The sequence below is a fragment of the Musca autumnalis genome, unplaced genomic scaffold (genome assembly GCF_047663935.1).
Source record: "Musca autumnalis isolate F117 unplaced genomic scaffold, ASM4766393v1 scaffold_4, whole genome shotgun sequence".
Taxonomy (NCBI): domain Eukaryota; kingdom Metazoa; phylum Arthropoda; class Insecta; order Diptera; family Muscidae; genus Musca; species Musca autumnalis.
In genome coordinates this window covers 23,133,450-23,150,820 of record NW_027411977.1, presented here as the reverse complement: position 1 = coordinate 23,150,820, position 17,371 = coordinate 23,133,450, and the positions used below count along the sequence as shown (strand labels likewise).

General features: G+C 41.1%; 1 protein-coding gene across 9 annotated transcripts in view; it reads right to left on the bottom strand.

Moving 5' to 3' along the window:
- LOC141402216 (EGFR adapter protein-like) overlaps positions 1-12,721 on the bottom strand; it is a 33,101-nt gene extending 20,380 nt beyond the window's left edge. Inside the window, exons 1-4 of one of the 9 annotated variants that reach the window (XM_073983080.1) lie at positions 12,147-12,631; positions 2,786-2,809; positions 2,234-2,719; positions 1,922-2,048 (exon numbers count right to left, since the gene is read on the bottom strand). In XM_073983080.1, coding sequence (XP_073839181.1) covers positions 1,922-2,048; positions 2,234-2,511 — 405 coding nt within the window. In that variant the 5' untranslated portion in view covers positions 2,512-2,719; positions 2,786-2,809; positions 12,147-12,631. Of the gene's footprint in view, positions 1-1,921; positions 2,049-2,233; positions 2,810-3,683; positions 3,838-10,932; positions 11,315-12,146 lie in introns of those variants that run through there. The other 8 variants (XM_073983077.1, XM_073983074.1, XM_073983075.1 and 5 more) reach the window with 8 other exon arrangements.
- Between the last annotated feature and the right edge of the window lie 4,650 nt (positions 12,722-17,371).

Sequence of the window (17,371 nt, the reverse complement as noted above, 5' to 3'; positions counted from 1 at the left end):
TTTGGGGATGTGCTGTCGTTAATTGAGACTGCGCCACTCGCAGACCTTATGGACCATTGTGATCACCCTCGATCGTCTCTGTCTCCTCCTCATCCTCACAGAGTCTGCAATAGTCGGTAACGTCATCCCATTTGATGGTAAAGGCCCAGATATAGCAGTGTCCAGTGATAACTCCCGTCATTACTCTAACTTCAGCTTTACTCAGGTTCAACAGACTGACAGAGACGGCCACATGGATCTTGACACAATGCACCTAGTTTCACTATGACATAATTCACTTGCTCTTTCGTCGGAGAACATTTCGATACTTTGGAAAAAATGACAAATGGGTGGTTGGATGGAGTCAGCGATTGCTAGATCTGTAGACTGTGATCCTCGTCTAACTAATTCGTCTGCTTTTTCATTACCCATATAGTCGCAGTGTCCCAAGGCTGTTCTACACTTAAGGACGACAGGATTTGATGCCTTGAAGAGCCGCTTGACTATCCACAAAGATAGTCACCGCTGCAAAGATTTCTGCATCCAGACTTTTTGTCAATTCCGCTGCCTTCTAAGTAGCGAAGATTTTAGCCTGGAAGACACTACAGTTGATATCTAGCATGTAAGTGTACTCAAGACCTAGGCTTTCATAGTAGCCAGCCAGCCCCAGTACCTTCTATCATCTTGGAACTGTCTGTATAAAAAGCGGTTCCATTCGTCGTCTCTGCTAGGGATCACGACATCTATATCGTCAAATCTCAGGAATGGTGATATATAGTCGCTCAGTTTACCACGTTGATTCACAGTGATACCTGATTCAATCAGGATACATCCATGCTCATAGGCACATACGCGCCAGAGATTCTGTTCAGGCAGTCTTAAGCGGAGTACACACGATCAGTTTTGACTGTCGATTTTTCGGAAATATCGATAAATGTCAAACTGTCTAGCAACCACAAAATATTTTGTGGATGCCTGATGACTGACGAAAATTAACAGCCACACTGGCAAGCAACCGATTTTTTGAGCAAAACTGGCAGTCAAAACTGATCGTGTGTACTCCACTTTAGGGTACTACGAGTTGCCTGACACTTAATGTTGAGGCCCAGAGGCCTTAAGTTCAGCATTGCGTTCAGAGCAGCTTGGGGTGTGCTCCTGGTGGCTCCAGTTATAGGAGTCGAGGTAGCTCTTTGCACCTTGTCTATTTTGCTGGATGTCGACTTTTGGCACAGTGAGTGTGACCAAACAAGAGATCCATAGGATAAGATGGGCCTCACCACGATGTTATACAACCAGTATATAATCGATGGATTTAGACCCTAACTTTTCCCAATAGAATAGGGATAGGTAATAGGTAAAAACTAAAAATGCAATTTTTCGGTCTGGCGATTGTTTCACTTGTCATAAAACTCGACTTTCGACCTTTTCATAACCACAGAAAATCGATTATTAGTCGATTTTTGAGTTTTCTTTTGAAAATGTAAAACCGCCAAGTCAGCAATCAATGGGTAAACTCGAAAATCGATCGCAAGATAATCGATTACGTGATTTTCCCTGCAGCCAAAAGTCGACCACGATTTTTAACTGCAAAAAGTCGACTTATCGAAAGTCGAATTACTTATCCCTACAATAGAATTCTTGCATGAATAAAGTGCAATTAATCCTCTCTTCGCCCGTTCCTCAGCATTTCTATTCCATCGTAACTGACAGTCCAGGATTGTACCAAGGTATTTTGCCTCGGGCGAGAACTGAAGCTCCACTCCATCCAGTTTTGGTGAACCAAAAAAGCCGTTAGGTCTCAACTGAGCATTGAAATAACGATCATGGCATTTACGCTGCGCACAAGAGTCCTTCAACACGGTCTCTTTAAAACTCTTCAACATTCAAGCTGTTAACCACTTTTTTGAAATTTTGGACATTATCGATTCTCAGCTAAACTTACCAATGGTGGTTTATCCAATAATCGTCGACAATTGTTCATTTCTGTCACTGAATTATCTTCCTCAGAACTGGGTGACAATGGAACCTGATGTGGATGATGTTTAACAATGTTCGAGTCTTCATTGTAACTGCAAAAAAAAAGAGGAAAGCAAACAGAAAATGAAAACAACATTTAAATAAATATTTAAGCATTTTTTATATAGACTTTAGCAATGAATATCCTCAGGATAAGGATGTGACAAATATAAATATTGTATCGCATGTGATATATATACATACATATGTAAACCATAACGCATGGAGACATACATACCCTATGCTAATTTGAGGTAAAGCATGAATTGTATTTGCTGGTGGTTGTTGTCGCCCCAAGCTGCTGGGCATGTGATGTGATGATGTCGTCGACACATGTTGCTGCTGCTGATGGTGACGATGATGGTGTTGCGGAGGTGTTGTATGGTGCTGATACTGCTGCCGCTGATGATGATGATGATGTTGGTGGTCATCCATGCGTAGTCGTATATCTTGCATGATATTGTTCTTTTTACCCCCCGCAACTTTATTTTGTAGACTTCCACCGGAGCAAATCATTTGTAAATATTGTGATTTTTATTGATATGGTAATGATGAGGGTGTTGTTGCTGCTGCTGATGATGATGGTGACACAGACTTGGTGTATTGGTATTGCATATCATCCATTGAATTGTCACGTTGTACATATTTTATTGTTTTTATTATTATTGTTATTGAACTCGAACGGCATTTCACTATCAATTGTTTTCACTTTTTTTTCACAGCGCTTTTTTAATTGAAATTTGTTATAGACATTTATTCACAAATTAATTTATGTTTTTTAAACATTTACATTTCATTTGGTGGTTATGCCTTTCTGTAATAAATAATTATGTCAGTTTATTTTAGATTGATACAATTTATGCATGTTTTGATTGGTTGTGTAAATATTTAGATATTGTGCAACCAGCGGAAATGTGTGACAAAAGAGTATCATTTCATCAAATACTTAAAAATATGTTATTTATTCTACTTCAAGTGGTTTTTAACTGTTGTGTTTTTTATTAACGATAAATCTTTCAATGTGAACTACCCCAATATTGATCAGCTGTGTTAAGTAGGCCAGTTGATTAACAGCTGTAGTTTGAAGGATTGCTATTGCTATGATTAAGAATAGATTAAGTAAACAAGATCTAGGATTCAGTACCGTTATGTTTAATATATAAGTACGATCAATATGAAAATGAAGTCTAAACCTGCTTTAGCACATCTAAGAAATCAATTACAGCCTGCAAATACCCAAAACCCTTTTAGGACCAGTGGTGTTATTAAGCGCCGACAAAGCAGATGCTCAATTTTATTTATATGAAAATGTGAAATGAAAACTTATAAAGGAAAAAACTGTCAAATGAAAAAAAATTAAAGGAAATATTTTTCATTTAAAATTTTCATAGAACAAGAATCCAGTCTCCCAGGTCATTTTACTTCACCATAAGCCACACACATGCCTTGTCAACAACAAGAATTCAATTGCACTACTTCTGCAATTCTGTGTTCAAACTTGATACTCATCCCCCATCTTTTCTAACAATCGATTTCCATCCGTGAAAAATCGGGTCACTTGTCAATATCAAAAATTTTGACATATTTCCAATTTTCAAAGATTGTACAAAGTGTTATCGTGCTACTGATTAATTGTTGTAATCAGTCAACATGTCAATAAAACAAATAATCGTCAATTCATAACCTACAGCAACAACAACATCAGAAGATTTGGATAAATAATGCGTGAGTTCCGTCAGGCGGAAAAAGCCACTTCATACACACATGTCAAGTCTGCGTGACATGCAATACAACAAAAAACACTTGAAACTGATAGGAAATCAACAAAAAAAAAAAAATAAATGAGTTTACATTAATAACCGATAACATTGATCTATGTCACAAGAAGAAAACGAGTTGGAAATTGAAAATGCTTTTCATTTCGAAATATCAATGGGGGTGAAAGTGATTACAAATAATAAACATGAATATATGCTCTGTTCCAGAGGGTATTGAGAGAGTCGATCTAGAGACGCATAATTTCAAGAAATTTAAACTTCAAGAAATTTATGGAGTTCATTTCGATGTTCATCAGATGAACTATGACATATCAGTGAAATTTACACTGACATAAAAGACTAATACCGCGTTTAGACTTGACCGGATTGGGTGCGTTTTTTAACATTTCATTACATCATTTCTGACTAAAATTTAAAACTCATGAGCAAATAATGCTAAGTTTACATTTACGAAATCCATTTGATTTCAACTGTCAATTCCATAGCTCAAACGTCAAATGAAATCTCATCTGGATTTCATTTGACGTTTAACCTATGGATTTGACAGTTGAAATCGAGTGGATTTCGTAAATGTAAACCAAGCATAAGAGTCTACTATTTTTAAAAATTCGCAAGTTCTGGAATGGAGCATAATACGAAATACTATCTAAGAAGAAAAAAAGGCATAAAGACAAAAAGTTATGGTACAGGGACTAAATAAACCAGAACTGCCGAGGACCAGTAATGCCTGCAATCCTCACCTCTGAACGCCATACTTTCCTGAACCATTGGAAAGCTGATTGGCAAGGGTTCAGAGATTTTACCAGTCACCGCTTCAGAGAGCTACTCATTTCCTCAGATTTTCAGGTAGCTGAGAGTACTTTCCGGGTCATCATTACTGCAGCAGTCGCTCGCTAAATACCTGCTGATCGAATACCCGAAATAAGACCAAATTTCCCAGCAGAGGCGACAGTACTAGCAAATGACCTTCGTCGTACAAACCCTGAAGACCCGAGGGTTAGATAGCTTACTCTTGAAGTAAACAGACTAGTAGGCGAACATAAGCGGAAAAAGGTGGATAGATCACTTGAAGCAATGCAACATTGGTACAGGATTAAGTAAATTGTGGGCAACGGTTAAATCACTTTCAAAACCGGGAAAGAAGGATGACAGGACGGCTGTAGCTTACAACGGCGTAACAGTAACTGACCCAAAGAGGTGCGCGTGTTATTTTAACCGGCAGCTCGTAGAGCACCCCGAGAGTGATAAGGCGAAGAGAAGTGTGCTACGCAGTATAAGAAGAGCCCTGCCAGCCGAGGAGGCACCTCCACAATTTACGATGGGCAAAGTTGCTGATGCCATTCGAAATCGTCCAAAGCGACTATCGATGGTAATGCTTAAGCAAGTGTATGAACCCGAAGGTGAGTATTTAACAAGTGTCCTCAATCAATCGTTAGCCACTCATATTGCACCAGAAGCTTGGAATGTTGGCAGGGTGATCCCGCTACTGAAGCCTGGCAGGGATGCCAGCAGAGGTTAATCGTACATGCCGATTTCACACCTATCGCAAGTAGCAAAGATTCAAGAGGCACTACACTATGAGAAGCTGTTTTCCAGTTGCCCAACTTCAGCATGGATTTCGGAAAATGCATTGTATTAAAACAGGATTAGACGCCATATTCACACACACGACCGAACAGTCATGGTTGCTCTTAACCTATCGAAAACCTTCGATACCACCAACCATGCCAAGCTGTTCGAGAATATAGAGAAGACTACTCTCCAGCCATGTTTGAAACGTAGGCTAATCAACTATATGTGTGAAACAGTGAGTTCCCCCCACCAGTAAATACACTGCCACACTATTCACCATTTGGCAGCTAAAATGAGGCTCCCACTGATCGTATTGGTCGATCTAGTACTAATTCCGACTACTAACTACACCAAAATATTGCAATCCCACGACGGCCGGTTCTATGTACCGGATTGACCCGAGGAACCATCTTCTCGGCCAGGGGCCGTCACCTCAGCAACTACTTGTTCGTGTTCGTCTTTATTTTTATCTTTTGGTCCGTGCCGGGATTGATAGTAACCCCGGGCCATGGTTCTGCACCGTTTGTCAACGTCTCATCCACCATAGGTCGGTGTCAATGAGATGCAACGGGTGCCAAGGATGGGTGCATTTTAGGAACTGTTCAGGCTGGTCCTAGGGGATTTAATTGCACATCACGAGTTATGGCATTCAGCTCTAGGTAATGACCAGAGAGGCACAGATCTGGCTGAGCAAATATATAGCTCCACATTCTGCACTGCGAACGAGGACGCACCCACCAGGATTAGAGGAGACTGCCACAGTTCACCTGACATATCCATCGTGTCACCCAGTCTAACGAATGACGTGACATGGAAACCCGTCATTTCCCTTGGGTCGAACCATCTCCCAATCCTCATCTCCATAAACAGACCACCAGACTTCATAACCTCTGAACGCCGCACTTTCATTAATCATGGAAAAGCGGATTGGCAAGGTTTCAGAGAGTTCACTAATCAACGCTTCCCTCTGATGTTCGGGTAGCAGAGAGGAAGTTCCGCGACATCATCACTGCTGCAGCCGCTCGCCTTATCCCTGCTGGTCGAATACCTGAAATTAGAGCCAATTTCCCAGCAGAGGCGACGGGATTAGCTAATGAGCGTGATGAGCTTCGCCGCACGAAACCTAACGACCCCAGAGTCAGCGAACTGACAATGGAAGTCAATAGATTAGTCAGTGAACACAAGCGGAAAAAGCGGCTAGAACATCTGAAGTGCTGCAACATTGGAGCCGGCTGTAATAAATTGTGGACAACGGTTAAGGCGCTATCGAACCCTGGTAGGAGAGACGATCGGACATCTGTCACGTTTAACGGCGTGGCTGTGACGATCTCTTCCAGCCGAGGAAGAACCGCCGCAATTTACGATGGATGATGTTGCAGATGTTATCCGAGGCGCAAAGTCATCCAAAGCGCTTGGACCTGACGGAATTTCTATGGTGATGTTAAAACAGTTGGATGACCCAGGAGTCGAGTATTTAAGTAAGGTCTTCAACTTATCGCTAGCCACCCTAATTGTTCCCGATGCCTGGAAGATGGGCAGGGTGGTCCCGCTGCTGAAACCTGGCAAAGATGCCAGTAAAGGTGAGTCGTACAGGCCGATTTCACTTCTATCACCAGTAGCAAAGATACTCGAGGCATTACTCCTCCCCAGCATCAGAACGTGTTATCTAGTTGCAGATCATCAACACGGGTTCCGGAAGCAGCACAGTACCACAACAGAACTGCACGCCATTTCCACATGAGGACTCAACCAGGACAAACCATGTCACAGAACAGTGATGGTGGCATTGGATCTGACCAAAGCGTTTGATACGGTCAGCCATGCTAGGTTGTTCGATGATATCGAGAATACTACCCTCCGGCCTTGTGTGAAACGCTGGGTCATCAACTATTTGTGTGGTCGCCAGTCATACATGGAATTCAGAGACAGGAAGTCCAAATCCCGTAGAGTGAAGCAGGGAGTTCCCCAAGGATCCGGATCTCCGGATCTGTTTAACCTCTACCTCTCTACAATTCCATGCCCTCCGACGTACGCGGACCTGGCGTCTGGTCCCAATATCGGTAACGTTTGTGACAGGCTAAATGCCTATCTCATTGATCTTGTAGAGTTTTTCCATGCGAGGAATATGAAAATATCCAGCACTAAGTAAACAGCCACACTGTTCACCACATGGACGGCGCAAATGAAGCTCCCATTGAATGTGTAGGTCGACGGTTCAATTATTCCGACCACAAACTACCCCAAAGTCCTAGGGGCCGCATTCGATAGCATGTATAAGTCGTCCCAGCATACTACAGTTATCTGCGATAAGCTGAGAAACAGGAACAAGGTCCTCAAGTCCCTAGCCGGCAGCACTTGGGGTGCAGATAAAGAAACCTTGTTAACCACATACAACGCGATAGGTCGGTCTGTGGTAAGCTATGCGGCGCCCGTGTGTTTTGCTAACGTAAGTGATACGCAATGGGATAAACTACAAGTCTGTCAGAATGCCGCCCTGAGAACAGCTACAGGGTGTCACCTCATGTCTGCAGTGGACCATTTACATGAGAAGACAAAGATCCTTTCTGTGCGTCGTGACAACAGGATGTTGACGATGTAGTACTTGCTTGGATGCTGTAGGCGAGACCACCCAAATCACCATCTGGTGAGGATTATAGAGATCTAGAGAGAGAGAGGTCCAAAGATATAAAAGAGAACCTCTAGATCAACGTACATACCAGGCAGGTTTAAGAGACATTCATACTGATGCGGTTGCAGAGGCTCAGGCAGCCTACAGTGTGAATATCGTCCTCGAAGATCATCCACCACCCGTGGCAGAGGAAGAACAACAGCTGCCAAGACAAACTAGAGTCGTGTTGGCACAACTTAGATCTGGTTGGTGCAGACGCCTCAATTCTTACTGGGCCAGGATTGATGGCACGCGGATTATCTGCCCGGCATGTGGCACCGGTCCGCATACTACGCAGCACCTGTTTAACTGCCCAGCCAACCCGACGGACTTAACTCCTCTCTCTCTCTCTTTGGACTAAACCTATTCAGGTGGCGTCCTTTCTGAACTTGGAGCTGGAGGCAGAGCCGAATCAATAAAATAAAGATTTACATGCACTTGTAGAAGCTGCTACAACAACCAAAATGTGACGTTCGATAGCATGTTTAAGTCGTCTGCGCAAGCCCAAGCTATTTGCGATAAGATCAAAAATAGTAAAAAGGCCGGCAGCGCTTGGGGTGCTGACAAAGAAACTTTGTTAACCTCTTACAAAGCAATAGGCCGGTATGTGGTAAACTATCTATACTTCACATTTGCGAAAAATTTTGTGTGGGAAGTACCAAAAGGAGTGGTCCGATATAGACCATATTCGAACATGATTTAAGTGTAAATGATGTACAGATGTTGGACCAATGTCAATCTATACTTCCGATAGTTATCTTGTCCATTAAGTACATTAGTTAAAGCTTTTGGACTAATATCTTAGGAAGCATGTACTTGCCCACGAAAAAATCATATCGCTGTTAACTAGACCACAATAAACCCCTTCTGTAAAAAGTGCAAACCGTCCTCTAGCAGCCATGAAAGTGCACTTGAGCAAAAATGGTGAACTTTTGTGAGGTAGGTGCCCGAAAATATTTTCAAGCATAGACTTTTTGGAACTTGATGTACGTTTGGAATAAAAATAAAAAATTTAGTACTCGTCAGCCATTTGAGTAAGTGTCGACATGGTTATTTAGAGCTTTTGGCACATTATCTCAGGAAGTATGAACCAGTCCACGAAAAAATTGTTCTTTCGAAAAAGGTTGGGCATCATGCAGAAAACAATTTCCTGACGATCCGAGAAGTGTCCCTAAACTGCACTTGTATATTTTTTTTAATTTTGCGGTGGAAGGGGATTGGGAAAAATTGTTATCATGGATTTTTGCTAAAAAAAGAATTCTGTACACAGCTTAAGAGTTGTTGTATACTTGTATAGACCATGCGTTGGGCGCCACAATTTCATTTTAAAAGAATTCAAGATTTTTTCTTGCTCCTGAACAATTTATGAGAAGATCCACGATAGGAAACCAGACCGACGATTGGGCGACAAAATTTGTCCTGAACAAATCCACGATTGGGCGCCAAAATTCCATTCTTTTTTCAGTTTTTTTTTGTGTTTCTATTGTCTATTTTATCAATTCTTCAATGGTTTTGTGTGGAGACCTGAATCAACCCTAAAACTAGCGTACAACTGGGCTAGTCCAAGAGGTCTTAATGTAAACCCGGAAAAACGGATATATGTCTGTTTACTAGGAAAACAAAACTGGGACACTTTGAAGAACCAGTTTTCCTAAACAAGTCGATCAATACTTCCAACAAAGTCAATAATCTGGGAGTAATTCTGGATAGGAAACTTAAATGGAAAGACCATATTCAAGAGAGAGCTAATAAAGCTCATAGATGTTGGTCAACCTGTAGAAGGGCTATAGGCGCCAAGTGGGGTCTTAATCCTAAGATGACACACTGGCTATACAAAAGCGTAGTTAGACCTATTCTAACATACGCTTCAGTAGTCTGGTGGACAGCTATGGATAAAAAGTGTAATATTAAAATACTACAGAAAGTCCATCGAATGTGCAGTCTAAGTATAAACGGCGCAATGAGGAGAACATCAACGAGGGCATTAGAAACTATTCTATATATACACCCAATAGAAATCCAGATAAAGTATGAAGCGGCTGTCGCAGCTATTCGACTTAAAGCGATGGACGAGTGGATCAGTAAGGACCACGTAACATACCACCAAAACATTCTACAGGTAACAACTGGAGAGTCAATGGATAACATTGTATCGGACCGTATACCTGAAACAATTGTAGCTGCCTCATGCGAGGCATTAATTCCAGACAGAGACTCGTGGATCGGCGGAAATCTAGCACAAATGCCGACTGGAGAAGGGTAATAAAGTTTGTAGCGGTGTTTATTTTGACTTGTCGTGGGTCCTTAGAATAGAAATTTATTGCTGTTGGCTTTTGGTACCAATCAAGTGATAATTTGTTTCCTTGTCGAATTATAATTGCGTCCAGTACGGCAGTTTCTGGTTTTCTTCCAGTTCATGAGTGAATTTAATGCTTTTGTCAAAAGAAGTGAGAGTGTTGTCAATTTCTGTTTTTTTCACTATGCAGAAAATGTCATCTACGTACTTCGTTATTAACTTTGGCTTATTCGTCATTTTATCTATTACAGCGTCCAATAATTCCTACATTACGATGTCCGCAATGATCGGTGATGCCGGCGATCCCATTGGTAGTCTTTTTTTCTGTTCGTATATTTTGTCATCATAATATCTTGAATCTTTTATACAAAGATATCCTTTTCTTTTCTAAGCATTACTTTAACTTCTGACCGAATTTGTGGGTTTACTTTGAAAATCCTTAAAATAAACCATTCTCATTGGGAATCAAAGGCTTTTGTGAACTATTCTTTTTTTTAATATGCTAAATGTTGAATGGTAAAAAATTTGAACTCTCTTTTTTTGGAACAGAAGATTATTTCGCACCAATAGAATAATTTATATTTTTCTTTTAATATTTTAAATTGAATTTCACAAAAACAAACATTTTGCTCCACTGTTAAGTGGCGTGTAATTCCCATTCGCACACAACACACACACACGCGATTTTTAAATGCGTTGGCTAAGATTCCGGTTAAATAATTACACAGTTGCAACAACAACACAAAGCTGAACTTTATTGGTCAATGAAAATCCGGTAATTCTTCAAGAGGCAAAGAAGCATTTTCCCAGCTTTCCGGTTTTTTAACATTTTTTTCACTGCCGCAGCAATGCTGATGGATGATTTTTTTACACTGATTTTTCTTTCACATAGTTTTTTTAAAGCACTGATTTCGTTACATTGCGTTGCGGGTCGTTTTTTTCGTTCGTTCGTTTGTCCCAGAGATATTTTTCTCTTCAGATTGATTGCATTACTAAACTCCGTGAATGATACTAATACACAACATACTCAGTCAGGTCAGGCTAAGGCAGTGGGGGATTTTGATGTCTTGAGAGTGTGTGTGTTATTTCACTTTATCTGACACTTGATTTTTGTTGTTGTTTTTCTTTTGTAATTCATTGTTGTAACCTGTGTATGACTGTCACTATTGGCCACATATTTTTCTCATAGGAAACACAACAAGAAGTGAAAGAAGAAGAAAAAACCTCGCACACACAAAAGCCAGTAACAAAACAACACCTTCTCCTTTACCTTCCTTATCTATTTCTACGACACTCTCATAGAGAATGTCAGTTGTTTCCATGGTCGGTTGCGGTGCAACAGGTTTTTCCTTCTCCCATCACACAGAATATCCATGTCCTATCTCCTCGACTAAGAGGAGTTTAGGTGTGTGTGACTGCTTTACGGTGCGTTCCCATGTAAGTACTTTGGCAAGTAGATATGTTTGTAAGTATGTGGATACAATTTTTATATGTCAAACTTGTTCAAAATAAAGGTTTCTTTTTGTTTTACAACATTCATGCTTTTCTTCTTTGTTGTTATTGTTGTTGTGAACTCAAACACTTTGTTTTGCACTCTGCGGCACTTGCTTGCATCGCATCAATAAAACAGGAGCAGCTTGTGTTGCTCCCATTGTCGTTGTGATGTGTGGCTTTGGCTGGCCGGCTGGCAGTTGTTGCTCAAGCAAAGATGAACTTCAACTGCTAATGTTAATGTTGTTGCATTTTTAATTCGTTTTTTTCTCTTGCTTTTTTTCTTTACATTTTTTTTATTAATGATTTGCCTCAATGATTTCTTTTCTTTCCTTTTTCTACCTACACTGGGGCGGCGATATTTGAACAACGCTGTTGGTGTTCATTCGTTTGCCATTACAGGCTGAATGATGGTTTGGGGGAAACAGCTAAGAACTTTTCTTTCACATGAAAAAGAACCCGTTGAGAGGGTACAAATATTATCACGATGACTATGGTGGATTTTCTTTAGAATTTTTAAACAATAAAATTGTAAATCACTTGTTGTTGTTTTTGTAACACACACATAATTATGAAATTATGATTTGTTTATGTTCTATGCTTGGTTGGTTGGCCATTACAATTCGTGGTCAAAATACTAATTATTTTCAGCGCCACTTCGATGAGATGAACCATCTCAGTGGTGGTATTTCTTTGATTCAGTAATTTGTTCTTCCCTTCTTTGGGAACTATTTGTGCTCAGATGTTTTTAGTGAACAACATTCAGCGCCACGCACATTTAAGCAATTTAACCGAACGAGCAGCGACCGACCGCCACACACGTTTGTACCGAAAGAGTTGGAGCAATGAACTAAAGGAAAATACGAAAATACATTTGATACATATACCTACTCTAGGCCATAGCCAGCAACAACAACAACCTGGCTGACAGGCAGACAGTCAACCAACCAACCAGCCACCAAGGCAAGCAATCCATCGTTCTAATCGCCGCTCGTTACAGTTGAATCCGTTCGTTTACTGTCGTCACACAATGGGGAAAAAGTTGTTTTTGGTTGGAAAGCTAAAAAAATCTGTAAAAGTAAGTAAATTGTGGAACTGCCGAGGAGGAGTTGCTTAATGTGTACATACCGCAGTTGTGTCCCGAGTTATATGCATTACATTATTTGGAAGGCCATAACCGTCTGGTCTTGGGGATTTTGAAGTACTTCGTTATTTGTGGCATTCGGTCCTCCGGAACGACCAGAGGGGTATAGCGTTGGCTGAACAGATTTATAGCTTTATGTTTTGAATGGTAAATGAGTGTAACAGTTTGCGAGCATAGCCATTTCTCTTGGATCAAACCATCTCCCCATAATTGACTCCATCAGCAGACAGCCCGATTTCATCACCTCCGCACTTTCCGTCAATCATGGGAAAGCTGATTGGCCGAGATTCAGAGAGTTCTCACCGCTTCAGGGATCTGCCCAATCCTATTGATGTTCGGGTAGCGGAGGCTCTACTTCGATGGAAGTAGCAGCAGGATCACCTAATCTATTACAAAATGAAAGTTGAAAATTCTCCACAACCTGTAGCTTAAGTTGATACAATTCACTAGTGTTGGGCAATCTCGTTCATTGAGCGGATCGATCTTTTTCATTCCGATCACCAAAAAGATCCGGGTCGTTTAGTTCGTTCGTTGGCTCTTTTTCGTTCAACAATACATTTGTATTTTTTTCTTTTGAAGTCGTTCGTTCTCTGCTGCATATGACTCCGTCGTTCTTTTCACCGAATCGTTCTTTTGAAAGTGTTCGTTCACGAATGACACATTGTGTGCTAATGGGGGTGGTTTTGTTTCTGAACGTTGTGGTGGTGGTTTTGATATGAAAGAACCAGATGAACGAATGATGCAAAAGAAAGATATGACCGAGATGTGCTACTGAATGAGGTGAGTTACTGAGCGAGAGTAGCTCTCTGAATCATTGTTTGTTTTGTGTGGAAATTTGTGCTGCTTTCGTTAACGCAGCGTTTGTTTAGAGTTTGACTGCAAAACCAATACTGCTAATTTTGTAAGCAGCAATGACTCGTCCATCGGCGATCTAAATGAACGATATAAAAGAATGAGCTGGATACGGATCCGTTCGTTCTTTTCATGGAATCGTTCCTTTGAGCCGGTTCGTTCATGAACGACGCAACTCTACAATTCACTGGATTTTCCAAATTTTCATTGATTCTAAAACCAGAGTGCAATGGTACTTCCGCCCCCTTCAAATTGGAAACGCTTCCTCCAGATATTGATGATTGGTTTAAAAAATTTCAGCGCTACAAACGATTATAATTCCTTCAAATTTGAGTATTTCTTAACATTATTTAGTGATAGAGCATCTTTGTAAAGCTACAAAAACTCTGGACAAACAAATAGAATTGATACTTTGTTCCTTAGCTCAATATAACCGTTGGAACAACATTTACAATTGGAAATTACCAACCTCATCTGAACTGCTTTGTACATTTCGAAAACGTCATTTGGGTAACGACACTGAAATAGAAACGATTCTTAAAGATTTTCGTCAAAAGTGTACATTACATCTAGATGAGGTATATGTATCGCATAGTGGACAAGTTCCCAAAGCGTATATTTTTCTTCTGAAGATTATTTTCACAAATGATCCGCCAATCATAATTCGTGTTGCAGAAACAGTAACACCATTGGTTCCGGATAATTACTTTTTCGTAAAATTATGTTGCAGCAAATTTTTAATGTCGCAAATGACCTTGGCCCAAAAATAAAATAAATATAGTGGCACTAGATTCCGATCCTAGGCATATGTCTTTGTGTCAAATAACACAACCTAATAGCAACTCCATGGAAATTGCTCCTGGGTGTATAGAACGCTTCGTATTAGATAAAATTCACTGGATCGCAAAGTATTCGTTGATTCTAAAATCAGAGTGCAATGGTACTTCCGCCCCCTTCAAATTGGAAACGCTTCCTTCAGATATTGCTGATTGGTTTAAAAAATTTCAGCGTTGCAAACGATTATAATTCCTTCAAATTTGTGTATTTCTTAACTTTATTTAGTGATAGTGTTATTGGTTCAATAGAGCCAAGCGACAATCTTTTGGAATTTAATGCCACAAGAGATGTTCTTGAAAACATAAAGCCTATTATAGAATTATTTGCAAACGAAGCAAATTATGACATGACGTAGGGGACGAAAGATACCAAGGAACGGTCCTGACCGGCTTTCACCTCAAGTGGACACTGACCTCCCCGTGGTGTCACCTGGGGTATCTGCCTTTAACAGCCCTTAAAGGTAGTGAGCTAATATGTGCCTCGCGTTCACCCATAAGAACGTTAAAAGCTTGGGTTTCAGCGCAGAGTTAGTAACCCTCTCCTAGAAAAAGCGGCATACTATGAAAAAAGAAAAGCAAATCAATCAAAAGTTGACGACCCCCGCCAACGTTTTAAGGGCCATGATCTGCGAATCTGCACCTGGAATGTTCGCACCCTTTATAGAGAAGGTGCCATTTACGAATTGGCAGATGTTCTTGAAAAGTACAAGACCGACATTACTGCCATACAGGAAGTACGATGGAATGGGAAAGGCGTCACAACAACACCTAAAGGTGACGCACTATATTATAACTGCATGAGTTTGGTTGCGGATTCGGAGTTGGTCGGAGGTTAAAATACCTGGTCTCCAGCTTCGCACCAGTGAATGAAAGACTTGCCACAATTCGAATAAAAGCAAAATTCTTCAACATCAGCTTTATTTGCCTCCCACTGAAGGCAAGGACGAACTGGCCAAAGATATATTTTATCAGGGCTTAAAAGAAACATATGACCGGTGTCCTGCCCATGACATTAAAATTATTCTAGGCGATTTTAATGCCAAATTGGAAAGGAAAATATGTTTGGCCCAACAGTCGGAAAATTCAGTAGTTAGCAGCACCATATCTCCACATCTCGACATCCATAAGGGCACCTGGCTGTCTCCAGATCAGAAAACAAGAAATCAAATTGATCACGTTGTGATAGATGGAAGACATTCATCGAGCGTGTTGGAAGTGCGTTCGTTCCGAAGAGCATCATAGACTCGGACCACTACCTTGTTGCAGCAAAGGTACGCACCCGGTTAAACGTAGCAAAGTTAGACATCGGTAAGCTGCAATCACAACATATAGCCACAGTATATATAGCCACAGTATATTCCACTCAACTAGCCCAATCGCTCAATCAAAGCACTCCTCATCCCGACAACATATCAGCGCAATGGCAAAGTATTGTCCATTCCATGCAAACAGCCGCAAAATCAGTACTTGGATACCAGTGTCCTCTACCAAGGAATCCATGGTATGACCAGGAGTGTCGTGCTGCTACCGAAGAGAAAAAGGGCTACAATCAGTAACAACGCGTAACGCACGAGAGAGATATCGGGAGAAAAGGGGAGAGGAGAAACGTCTTTTCCGCAGGAAAAAGAGAGAGATGGAAAAGCGAGAGTGTGAAAAAATCGAGATGTACAGAAGACAGAATGAAGTCCGAAAATTCTACCAAAGAGTCAAGCATCAAACGGATGGCTCTGGTACAGGCACATCCTCTTACAGAGCCCAGCAAGGTAATTTGGTAATGAAAATTTTTCAAAACTGTTGGTATCCAATAGCAGCGAAGACGACGAAGACAATAGCAGACCCAATCCAAGAAGATGGTATTGAACGTATACCGCCCAGTCAAGATGAAGAATAATAAGGCAGCAGGAACCGATGACTTACCAGCCGCGCTGTTCAAAACCGGAGGCGTCACGCTGATAAGATGTATTCATCAGCTAGTTAGCACCATCTGGCAGGAAGAACGAGTACCCGACGATTGGAACATGAGTATCCTGTGCCCCGTCCACAAGAAAGGAAATAAGACTGTATGCTCTAACTATAGGGGCATAAGTCTACTCCATATTGCCTACAAGATCGTGTCAGGGATATTGTGCGAACGACTAAAGCCTATGTTCAACGAAATAATTGACCATACCAATGCGGCTTTAGACCCGGCAAGTCCACTATTGACCAGATACTTACCCTGCGGCAAATCCTGGATAAGACCCAAGAGAGCATATCAACACCTACCACCTTTTTGTCGATTATAAAGCAGCTTTCGACAGCCCGCTGCGTTCAAAGGTATTCCAAGCCATGTCTGAATTCGGTACCCCCGCAAAGCTCATCCGGTTTTGTAAAATGACTTTAACTGACACGAGATTCTCAGTTAAAATAGGAAAGAACCTCTCCGAAGAGGTTTCAGACAAGGAGACAGCCTTTCGTATGATCTATTCAACATTCTGTTGGTAAAGGTTATGGGAGAGGCAAACGTCAGCTGTTTCAGCATTACCATGGAGATTCCATCAAGGCTCCTGATGGCATTCGCAACATTATCCATTGTAAATAGTGGTGGTTCTCCTAGGCAGGAAGAGATCTCATGCGACGTAATACTCTTCTCTTCGCCCTGTCACTCTCTGGGTTCTCGACAAACTGTCGACTACAATAACTTTGCCAAATCTTCGGATCAGTCAGCGTAACGTTCTTCTTTCCAGGGTTCTAAAGTGA